The sequence below is a fragment of the Ursus maritimus genome, unplaced genomic scaffold (assembly GCF_017311325.1).
Source record: "Ursus maritimus isolate PB19 unplaced genomic scaffold, ASM1731132v1 scaffold_17, whole genome shotgun sequence".
In the NCBI taxonomy this organism is placed as follows: Eukaryota; Metazoa; Chordata; class Mammalia; order Carnivora; family Ursidae; genus Ursus; species Ursus maritimus.
The window spans coordinates 49,890,313-49,902,708 of record NW_024424119.1 but is presented as its reverse complement, the minus strand read 5'-3'; the positions used below and the strand labels follow the sequence as shown (position 1 = coordinate 49,902,708).

Genomic DNA, 12,396 nt, shown 5'->3' with positions numbered 1-12,396 from the left:
AGGAACAAGTGCAGAATCAGAGGATCTAAACTAAAATTCCCCACTCTGTCAGTTCTTCCCTGAGAGGTCTTGAATAAGTCTCTTTACCTCTCTGAGCTTCAGGTTTTTTCATCTCTAGACTACATAGGATAATAATAATGTACACCTTCCAAGAATCAAATGTGATACCATATATGTGAATACATTATAAGCTTTAAGATATGGTCCAAGTTTTTGTTTTAACAGAGGCACTGTGACACATTGTGTTATTTCCCACACTTCAGGCAATTTCATGCCATCTTGACAAATTTTACCAGTTTTTGACCAAACCAGTACTATTGTTTATATTCTTCTTTATTTTTTAAAAAAGATTTTATTTATTTATTTGAGAGAGAGAGAGATCAAGAGAGTGAGCACGAGTGGGGTGAGGGGCAGAGGCAGAAGCAGACTCCCCACTGATGTGGGCCTCAATCTTGGGACTCTGGGATCCTGACCTGAGCCGAAGGCAGACACCCAACCAGCTGAGCCACTCGGGCGCCCCTATATTCTTCTTTAAATCAAAAAAATTTTTAAATCAAAGTTAATTTTCAAAGGGAATTTTTTATCACCTCAGTGAATGGAAAATCAGTATATTTTAATGCATGTTAAGTGTGTAATTGAGAGTTTATGCACCACCTAAAATTTTGTTTCTCCTGTGGTATGCAGACACACTATGGAAAAAACTAGTTGTGGAAAGAAGTCTGGTCTTAGTCTAATAGTCTGGATTCCAACCCTGATTCTGCTGTTTAGTTTCTGTTACTGTAAACAAAATACCTCATTTTTCTGAGCCTCACAGTCATCTGTTCAGTGGGAGTGATACTGATACTTCCCTCATGAGTTTGTTTTACCCAAGATAGTACCTGAAACATAGTACATGTCCATCATATGTGAGTTTCCTTAGTCCGGGGTTGGGGGTGGTTGAGAGACACCATGAGCTTTTAAATATCAGAACAAAAAATGGGTAAGTTGTAAATCTTTAAGATTTGTGGCCCTTAAAAAAAAAAAAGAAAAACATGTTGAGTTCCTTCCTCACCTCCCAAGACAGTGAGAGTGAGATATCAAGTAAAATGTATTCAGTGTTGGATCTGCTGATGATAGATCTTTATTCTGCACCTCTGTGAGCTGAAGCAAAGACATAGAGAACTCAGTATTGAAAATAGAAGTGTCTGAAGATTGTCATTGACTCTAGAACAGCAGGGAGGGAATTTTAAGGATTTTTAGAACTTGAAATTAGGTTGCAAGAGAGCTCCAGGCAAAAACCAGTATGCATCTGGCTCTAATATAAGCTGTGTATGTTTCCCACTCCGAATTCATAGCAGCCTTGTAAAGCAGACTATGTTGTCTCCATTTCACAGATGAAGATATTAAGGATCCAGCAAAGCTGGGAATGGAGCCTTGTTTTTTTTTAATTACTGTGTACATAGAAAAGAGGCTGGATAGAGGGGAGGATACCTACTTTATGTGCCAGGCCCTATGCTTGGTGCTTTAGTTATTTTATATGTAATCCTCAGAATACCCCCATAAGATAAGTTCTAGTAGTAGCCCCATTTATTCTTAAAGAAACTGAGGTTCAGAGAGGTGAAGAAACTTGTCTGTAGTTACACAGACCAGGCAAAAACTGGATTTTTTTTTAAACTATTTTTTGATATATTTATTTTTGCAAGAAAGAGCGCATGTGCAGGTGCGCACGCACACATATATGCACATGCACATTAATGCACAGGTGGGGGGAGGGGAAGAGGAAGAAGCAGACACCTCACGGAGTAGGGAGCCTGATGTGGGACTTGATCCCAGGACCCTGGGATCATGACCTGAACCAAAGGAGACGCTTAACAGACTGAGCCACCGAGGCACCCCAAAAACTGGATTTAGACCCAAGCTTGTCTATTCTGAAATGTGTAATCTAATGTCTGTTCTAAGGAAAATGAACTTCCTGTTAGTTTTTCAGTTACCACAGGAACCAAGCGTTATGCTTGGAACCCTCAACCCTGCCTCAAGGACTTTCTAGATTCTTCATGTTAATTTTTTTGGAAGCAGGTATATTATTTATATATGTGTATGTATATATATGTGTTTGTGTATAGCAAAGCTTGCTCTCACATGATGCTATTAGCTTATCTTCTGTTGTTAACATTGCCTCCTCCAAGCTAGCCTCCACAGCGGCCATCACAAAGATTTTTTGAAAATGCCAACCTGACCACATCCATCCCCTGCATTCCATCTTATCCTTAGCTTCCTCTGCTGAAGTCCATACTCTTACCCTGATATTAAACGCTATCTATGATCTGGCTCCAGTTGGCCTCTCCAACCTCCAACTTCATCTCTTGCTACTCTACACACACACACACACACACACGCAAATTGGGAGGCAGGGGCAGAGGACTAGGGAGAGAGAAAATCCCAAACAGGCTCCACACCCCGTGCAGAGCCCTACACAGGGCTCAATCTCACAACCCCAAGATCATGACCTGAGCGAAAACCAAGAGTCTGATGCTTAACCGACTGAGTCACCCAGGCACCCCTTTACTGACTGCTTTTATAGGGAGAAACCAATCAGATAAAAAATTTAATTAATAAAAAAAATAACAAGTGCAGCTGGGTGGCTTAGTCGGTTAAGCAACTGCCTTCGGCTCTGGTCATGATCCCGGGGTCCTGGGATCGAGCCCCACATCGGGCTCCTTGCTCAGCTGGGAGCCTGCTTTTCCCCTGCCTGCCGCTCCCCCTGCTTGTGCTTGCTCTCTCCCTCTCTCTCTCTCTCTCTGTGTCAAATAAATAAATAAAATCTTTAAAAAACAAAAAATTTGTTCTCCTCATCCTATAAATTAGACCCAAACTTAGCCTGGAAATTAAAAATACTTTCTTTAAAAATGGAAATATTCTTTCTCTACCTCTCTTTGAATTTACTGAAGCCTTCAGATGCATCATCCTGGTGGGATATTTGAACTGTGCACAGGACTGTTAATATGCTGTCACCTTTGCTGAGCATATTAAATGTATGCAGGGTGTGCAGTATGTGTCTATTGCCTTGGGGGCCAGAAGTATCTGTTGCCTATGAGGTAGCCTAGAATAATGGAAAGAGTATATACTTTGGGTCCAGAAAGGCCTCTGTTTTAATCTTGATTTCATCAATTGTTACCTCATGCTTTTGGTCAAGTAGGTTCTCTTTTTGTGCCTAGACTTCTGTGGGTATGCTTTTGACTGTCTTGACTTATGTTTCCTTCCAGCAATCAGAGAAGATGGCATGCCTGGAGGCCGAAATAAGAGCATTGGGCCCGTCCAGGTGAGTTCTAGGCCTCAGTCTTTGTGATCCATCCTGGAAGCCCAGGGCTTTTGATGGAGCCATCTTGTTTTCATTCCCATAAAACTGATTTTAGAGCCTGGTTATGAAAGCGCTTTGAAAATCTTAAATATGTAACATAACGATTAAAGCTTTTCTTGTGATTCCCTCAACCCTTCCCAAGGATTTCACAGGAAGTGAACTCAATTCTGGTTCTAAACCATCCAGAGGACTTTTTTGTCAGTCACTCAAGGTTGTTGATAACTTAGCCTGGCAGAAATCAGTAAGACTACTTTGCTGTTCAACGTCTCTAAAGATATATCAGCAGAAAGCTCATTGTCTTACTTGTAGAGTAGAAATAATACCCATTCAATCCCACAAATATTTAAGTACTTCCTTGGTGCAAGTCCTTTGTACTGTGAACTCAGTCTAGTGGGAGAGACAGATGTGTAAACAGACATCAGAGTATAGTGAGTGGTAACAGAGGTTGCCCAGGGAGTACAGAAAGGAAGGACTAGTTGTTCTTTTTTCTTGAATTGGAGCTGTGGTTGGGAACTGAAGACATTCAGGGAAGCCTTCCTAGAGAAGGTAAAGTTTGAACTGAGGTGTGAAGGAAAAGGAGGAATTAGCTGTGCTGGGAAGGGGCAGGGAGCCAAATATCTTCTCTTGCTGCTAGACAGAACAGACTGTAAAAAGACCACAAGATAAATCTTTAAGGAATCAGAGAGTTGATGCAGTCAGGCTGGAGTGCTGGCCACATGGAATGGAGTGGCAGAAGATAAGGCAGGTTCCTTGAGTTTGGAATCTGTTCTCTAAAGAATGGCCTTCAACTATCTTTGATTATAGCTTCTTAGGTAAAGCCTTTGTAGGGCCAGCCTACACCAACTTGTTCTTACTTGCCAACAGAAGAACTTCACGAAGGTAGAAAATTGGATCTGTTTATGACCCAGCAAATGAATCCCTTAGCACACTAGTGAGCAGGACCATGCCTCAAGGACTCTTGGTGTGGACCAAGAGGCAACTACTAAAAGCTTTTAAGTAGAGAGAGAGACATGGGCAGATCTGCATTTTTAAAAGATCATTATAGGGGCACCTGGGTGGCTCAGTGGTTGAGTGACTCACTCTTGATTTCTGCTCAGGTCATGATCTCAGGGTTGTGGGATCAAGCCCCACATCAGGCTCCTTACTCAGCAGGGAGTCTGTTGGAGATTTTCTCTCTCCCTCTCCCTCTGCCCCCCCCCACATGCTATTTCTCTTTCTCTAAAATAAATAAATAAATCTTTTAAAAAAGAATAAAGTAAAATTTAAAAATATATATAAAGGGACGCCTGGGTGGCTCAGTTGGTTAAGTGGTCTGCCTTCGGCTCAGGTCAGGATCCCAGGACCCACAACGGGATCCCTGCTCAGTGGGGAGTCTGCTTCTCCCTCTCCCTCTGCCGCTCCCCCTGCTTGTGCTCTCTTTCTCTCTCTATCTCTTGTCAAATAAATAAAAATAAAAAAGGAAAGATTATTCTAGCAATAGAAATGGTTTGTGAGGAGCTGGGTAAACGTCTGTAAAACTGGGAGCAGAGAAAAGGCAGTTCATAGGGTTTTATAGAAGTCCAGCCAAGAGATACAGGGCAATGATAGTATAGTTTAAAGGGGAGAGAATAGATTCAAGAGAGATTTAATAGGTAAAATTGATAGGATTTATCCAGTTGAATGTGAGGGAATGAGAGAAAGATAGGAATTCATAGTTGTTTTGAGACATATGCCGATGAAATATGGGGCATTTCCTAGCACATATATGCACTCAGTCAGGCTGTGGGTATGTGCTGTATTCATTTCTTTTTTTAAAATCAAACATTTTGGGAGGCCTGGGTGGCTCAATCAGTTAAGTGTCTGCCTGCGGCTCAGGTTGTAATCCCAGGGTTCTGGGATCAAGTCCCGCATTGGGCTCCTTGCTCGGTGGGGAGCCTGCTTCTCCCTCTGCCTGCCACTCCCCGTGCTTGTGTGCTCTCTCTCTCTGGCAAATAAATAAATAAAATCTTCAAAAAAAAAAATAAATCAAACATTTTTATTCATGTTATTCAAACCATATCTGTTTCTTGAAAATTAATTTATTTTGGTCTATACCCATACATGTTCTTTTGTGTGTGTGTGGTAAAAAACATATAACATGAAATTTATCCCCTTAACAAATTAAGTGTATGGTACAGTTTTATTTACTGTATGCACATTTTTGTACAGTAGATCTCTACAACCTTTTCATCTTATGACTGAAACGCTATACCCATTGAGCAACAACTCCTTATTTCCCCTTCTCCCAGTCCTTGGCAACCACCATTCTACTTTCCCTTTCTAAGTTTGACTACTTTTGATACCTCATATAAGTGGAATCATGTAGTATTTGTTCTTCTGTAACTTCCTTATTTCACTTAGTGTAATATCCTCAAGGTTCATCCACACTGTAGCATAGTCCAGGATTTCTAAGGCTGAATAATATTCTATTGTGTATGCATATACCATATTTTGTTTATCCATTCACCCATCAATGGATATTTAAGTTGTTTCCATCTCTTGGCCATTGTGAATAACGCTGCAGTGAATGTGGGAGGGCAGATACCTCTTTGAGATCCTGATTTCAGTTCTTTTGGGTAAATACCCAGAAGTGGAATTATGGGGTCATATGGTAGTTTTATTTTTAATTTTTTGAGAAACCTCCATACTGTTTTCCATAGTGGCCACACCATTTTACATTCCCACCCAGCAGTGCATAAGGGCTCCAATTTTCGGTATCTTCTCTGGTATTTCTTATTTTCTGTTTTTTTCTGGTAATGGCATTCCGGATAGTTGTGAGGCAAAACCTCATTATGGTTTTGATTTGGATTTTTCTGATATTAGTGACGTTGAGCATCTTTTCATATACATTTTGGCTGTGCTGTTTACATGTCTTTGGAGAAGATTTTTTTTGTATGTTTATTCAAATCTTTTCCCATTTTTATTTATTTTTTTAAAGATTTTATTTATTTGTGAGATGGGGGGGATTTGAGAGAGAGCACAAGCAGGGGCAACAGCAGCCCGAGGGAGAAGCAGATTCCCCGCTGAGCAAGGAGCCTAATGTGGGACTCGATCCCAGGACCCTGGGATCATGACCTGAGCTGAAGGCAGACGTTTAACCGATTGAGCCACCGAGGTGTCCATTTTGCCCATTTTTATTTATTTATTTATTTTAATTTTATTTATTTATTAGAGAGAGAGATGGAGCACAAGCAGGGGGAGTGGCAGGCAGAGGGAGAGGGTGAAGCAGGCTCCCTGCTGAGCAGGGGTCAATCCCAGGACCTGAGCTGAAGGCAGACGCTTAACTGACTGAGCCACCCAGGCGCCCCATTTTTAAATCCGGTTATTTGGGGTTTTTACTGTTGAGTTGTAGGAATTCCCTATATCTCTTGGATATTAACCTTTATCGGATAAATGGTTTGCAGATTTTTCTCTCATTCTGTAGGTTCCTGTTGACACTGTTGATTGTTTGCTTTGCAGAAGCTTTTTAGTTTGATGTAATTCCATTTGTCTGTTTTTTGCTTTTATTGCCTGTACTTTGGATATCGTATTCAAGAAATCATTGCCAAGGCCAACGTCAAGAAGCTTTTTCTCTGTGTTTTCGTTTAGGACTTTTATAGTTTCAGGTCTTTCATCCATTTTGAGTTGAGTTTTGTATGAAGTATAAGAACAGAAACTATTTTCATTCTTTTGCATATGAATATCTAGTTTTCCCAGTACCACTTGTTGAAGAGACTATTCTTATGTAAGTTGGCAGCTTTGTTAAAGATCTTTTGACTATATATATGTGGATTTATTTTTGGGGCTCTCTATTCTTTTGCATTGGTCTGTAGGCCTGTCCTCATGCCAGTACCATACTGTTTTGATTACTGTAATTTTTAATATGTTTTGAAACCAGGATGTGTAAGGCCTCTAGCTTTGTTGTTCTTTGTCAGGATCATTTTGGCGATTTGGGGTTCTTTGGGTTTCCATATGAATTTTGGGATTTTTTTTTTTTCTATTTCTGCAAAAAATGCCATTGGAATGTTGATAATCAGGATTGCATTGAGTCTGTAGATCACCTTGGATACTTATGGATATTTTAACAATAATTGTCTTTTAATCTGTGAACAGAGGATGTCTTTCCATTTATTTATATCTTAAATTTCTTTCTGTAGTGTACAAGTCTTTCATCTCTTTGTTATGTTTATTCCTAAGTATCTTATTCTTTTTGATACTATTGTAACTGAGATTGTTTTCTTAATTCCCTTTATCCAGATTCATTGTTAGTATATAAAAATGCAACTGATTTTTTTTATGTTGATTTTGTATCTTGAAACTGCTGAATTCTTTTGTTCTAACAGTCTTTTGGTTTTCTCTGTATAAGATCATGTCATCTATGAACTGAGATAATTTTACTTCTTTGTGATTTAGATGCTTTTTATTTCTTTTACGTGTCTAATTGCAATGGCTAGGACTTCCAGTACTGTGTTAAATAGAAATGGTGAGAGTGGGCATTTTTGCCTTGATCCTGATCTTAGAGAAAAAGCTTTTAGTTTTTCATCGAGTATGACGTTAGCTGTGGGCTTTTCATGTATGGCCTTTATTTGCAGTCATTCTTTTTATATTTAGATGCAGTAGAAAGTTTATCTATTGGAAAGAATTCTTAAGCATTTCCTCAATGAAAAACCTTCTTCAGCATTACTTGAAGTCTTTCGAGTACGCTTCTCCCACCATTGCAGGGATCTTTAGTGGCTTAAGTCTCTAGACTCTATTTCTCTCTAGAGTGGAGGGAGATGATGCTCAGAGAAATCTTTCTCATTTGTCATTGCATTTGACTTTTTGATACTGAGCATATAATTTTCCCTTTGTCTCTTGCTTTTTTAGGTAGTGTGTTAGGAAGAGAGAGCTGTGATCTCCCAAGTTCTTCACTGTGTTTAATTATAATTAAAAATAAGGGATAGAATTATGATTTGTTGAGCACCTGTTGTGCACTTCATCACTTTAGCTTAGATTAACCTCTCGAGTCTGATTCAGTTCTGCACCCTAAGAGGGAACCCAAACTACTAAGTAGGTGGTATTATCTTCATTTTATAGGTGAGGGAAGTAAGGCTCGGAGAACTTGAGTGACTTGCCCAACAGCAAGCACCCAGTTAGGAAATGACAGATGAGATCTGAACCTAGATACAAGCCCTTCTGATATGTTCCATCTCCTTAATGCATCAGTGATTGCCTAGTGTCCTGTGGGACCTATAGGGAGAGACAGATGCAGTCCAACTTTGGCTCCCGGCTGGAATAATCTGATTTTTCAGGACTGGTTCTTTTCACCTAGCTCAGGTACTTCCATGCCCTCCAAGCTCTGGTATTGCTCTCACTACGACCACTGAGGCTACTTCAGTCAGGGTCTCAGTAGATGTCTTGCAGTTTGATGGTGTCTTTTGTCTTTATGTGTCTTATAAAATCTGAGATTTTGGTGTTCTAAAGATCCTTAAGAGAAAAGGTTTGTCTGTTTTGTTACATGTTATTGAATAAAGAAAGTCTACCCCTCTAATTCAGTATACAATCTAAGTTTGTTGAGACCAATCACTCAACTTGTGTACCCGTTAAATTTTTCTTTTTTTCCCTCCAAGTCCTATGTGCTGGCTGGCTTCCAGTTCTAAATGCCTCCTGTATTTATGATCAGAGCAGCTCAAGGTTTCCTCACAGGCTGCTGGAACAAAGAGTTGTGCAGGTTTGAGTCAGACAGACTTGAGAGAAAATGTCCTCCCAGGCTTTCTATAGGAACAAGAAATAAAAATATATCTGGCCCTTACTCCTTCCTGTTCACTCTCATTCTGTGCTGAGGTTAGCCAGTTAGACTACAATTCTGGGTTAAACACTTTATAGTGTTTATAAATACACTGTATATTATAAATACACAATATATAAATACATATTTATTCACTCCCTTTATGGTATGGTAGCTAGAGCCATGGACTGAATACTTGGGTACTTTGGTCTCTTCCTCAAACTCCTCCCAAGACATGGGCACACAGTATGATCTTGGGCAAGTCCGTTCACTTGTCTGAGCTAAAATTTCTTTTTATTTATTCTGTAGGCTTGGGAATGTCTTCCCTACTAAGAAAATCCATATGAAGTCTCATGGACAGTACTTAATAAGTGAATATTTGTTTATCCAACATGCATTCTTTGATTACTTTTTCCTGGGTTCTATCATAGCCTTATGTCTGATAGAGGGCATTTTTATGACACATTACCATAGTGCTATAAAAATAACAACGATAATGGTGAAGATATCATTGTCAACCTTCCATAAATGTTGCTATGTGTTAAGCCCTTTTCTAATCATGTGATAATGTATTAACTAATTTAATGCTCACGACAATCCCATGAGACAGATAGTATTATTTTCTCCACCACACAGGTAATTTTTGTTCAGATTTTGAATTTAAGTTCAAATAGTTAAATGACTTGCCTAAGATTATACAACTAGAAAGTAGCAGAACCTGTTTTGGAACAAAGGTGGTCTAACTCCAGTATTCATCCTCTTAACCACTGTGCTATTCTGCCTATCTCAGAATGCACAGAATTAGAAGTGGATAGAGGAAGGACCTAAAGTTTTGTCTAGGTAGTGATAGAAGGATTCACAAAGAAGGTGGCATTTGAATTAGGTGTTAAAAGGCAAGTAGGAGTTTGTTCTTGAAGAGTGGTGTTGCAGGGGTAGGAAAGAATAGACTCAAAGAGAAAGAGTGTTCAAGAACATGGAGGCTTTGTGGCTTGAGAGGAGGGTAAATGGACAAGAGGAAGGCCATAGTGAGCTATGGTGCTGGGAACAAAGCAACTGAGCTGTCCTAAGAGTATTGAGAGACCCTGGAGTATGGAATTGGAGGGGAGGGAGTCTGAGTGTCTCTCTAGAGAGTTCTGGGAATCCTTGTGAGGTTTAAATAAATTCTGGTCCTAAAGAAGGAAAGAGGGTATCCTGAGCACCCAGTCTAACACGTATCAATTTCTTCTCAAAGATATCAGAGGAAGAGATCGAAAGGATCATGTCTGGGCAGGAATTTGAGGAAGAGGCCAATCACTGGAGCAACCATGGTGACAGCGACCACAGTTCCCCTGGGAACAGGGCTTCAGAGAGCAACCAGCCCTCACCAGGCTCCACACTGTCCTCCAGGTGAGCTTCAAGGCAAACCCAGCATCATCTAGGGACCACCCAAAGAGTAGACCCACAAGGAACCTCTGGTCAGGTATCCCGGCCAGTCTGTTTCAGCCATTGTACTCTTGCTCCCTCAGTCTTTTGGGTAGGGGCCAGGATGACACAAAGCAGCATTTCACAGCCTACTTTTTGCTAAAGACCTTGAAAATGTCAGCAGTCTCTTCTGCAGGCTAATAAAGTGACATAGCTGCTGTCTGCGCCTATACATTCTTTACCTAACAGAATACCATTTTAAATGTAGCTCTTTTCTCACATTTATCACGGAAATAAAACAAACCACATTGACAATATTGAATTAAGTTATTTCTCTGTCTCAGCAATAGTGAAGATTTTCACTTTATAAATTTTAAGAAACTGAGAAATTTTAAGCTAATTAAATTTGCTGTTATCATGGAATACCAATTTAGAGACTCTTGGTTCAAGAATGTTATCTTAAGTTAGTTGTTAGGTGTAAAATGTAGCCATCAACTACCAGGGTAGATTTCCTTTTTGCAGAAACCTTTCTTATAGGAAAGGGATTGATCAACTTTTTCTATAAAGGCCAGATAATAAATATGTTAGGCTTTGCAGGCCACACAGTCTGGGTCTCAACTACTTGGCCCTACCATTATAGTGCAGAAATAGCCAAAGATTATTTTGGTGAATGAATGTGGCTGTGTTCCATTAAAACTTTATTTACCGAATAGGCCACAGGCTGTAGTTTGTCAACACGTTACAGGAAATGCATCTAGGTAAAGCCAGAGGATTTTTGTTTAGGTGACAGAGTGGTTAGATTTCTCCAGGAAAGGGACGAAGATAAGAATCTGCCTTTCTCTTGGTATTTTTATTATAACTTTTATTTGTTTGATTGTTCCTTTTTTGTTCTTTCCTTTAAATGTTTAGGGGGTTCTTGCCAGATTCTTTACCAGATTCCATGTCAGATTCCTTGCTAGGTGCTGGATTTGTTCTATGACCTAGCCAGGCCCTATGCCTTAGTTTTCCTAGCAGTAAAAAAATACATACCCCCACCTTTGTGGATCATAGTTTGTGAGTATCCATTAAAATCTCTTCAAATGTGGCACCTATACAAAGAATTTATCAACCACTGTTTATTCAGTACCTATTTTACCAGGTCCTGGGTGTCCAATGATAAGTCACACATACACACACCTGCAGAGAGTCCCTGTCTGTGGGGGAGACATGCATGTAACCATTAATTATGTCCCCAATGAAGACAGATTGCATGGCCTAAAAACACCTTAGCCACCTTGAGCAGGCAGGAGACCTGCCATGGTTCTGCTTGACATGAGACTTTTCTCTTCAGTAGGTCTGTGGAACTAAATGGATTCATGGCATTCAGGGAGCAGTACATGGGGATGTCTGTGCCTCCACACTATCAATACATACCGCACCTTTTTAGCTATTCCGCCCACTCGCCACTCCTGCCCCCACAAGCTCGCAGCCTGGATCCCCAGTCATACAGTCTGATTCACCAGCTGGTATCAGCCGAGGACCTGGAGCCACTGGGCACGCCCATGTTGATTGAAGATGGGTGAGTGCCCCATTTAGCCCTTGCAACTTCAAAATGATCCCTACCCCACACCCACCTTCGTCCCTGGCTGCTAATACCCTAGGCTTTGGAATGAATCAGGGGGATAATGAGTAACAACTCAAGCATCAGAGGACAAATCTGTATTTATCTTTGAAGTCAATGGTCCCTTGTTTTTCTCTTGAGCATCTTTTTTCAGAGTTGGGCTGTTTATCAATCCTTAGGGAATTGGAATTAAAGGACTTTTGTTTCTGCTTGGGCCTAGGTAAGCTAGGCCCTGAGGTGGTCTGAGTGCTTCTCTGGCTCTGAGCCAGAGATGAGCTGTAATTCTGGGAATAA

General features: G+C 40.3%; 1 protein-coding gene across 1 annotated transcript in view; it reads left to right on the top strand.

Moving 5' to 3' along the window:
• NR6A1 (nuclear receptor subfamily 6 group A member 1) overlaps window positions 1–12,396 on the top strand; it is a 214,178-nt gene that overhangs the window by 188,907 nt on the left and 12,875 nt on the right. Inside the window, exons 4-6 of the mRNA XM_040631869.1 lie at window positions 3,243–3,298; window positions 10,333–10,487; window positions 11,833–12,060. Coding sequence (XP_040487803.1) covers window positions 3,243–3,298; window positions 10,333–10,487; window positions 11,833–12,060 — 439 coding nt within the window. The remainder of the gene's footprint in view (window positions 1–3,242; window positions 3,299–10,332; window positions 10,488–11,832; window positions 12,061–12,396) is intronic.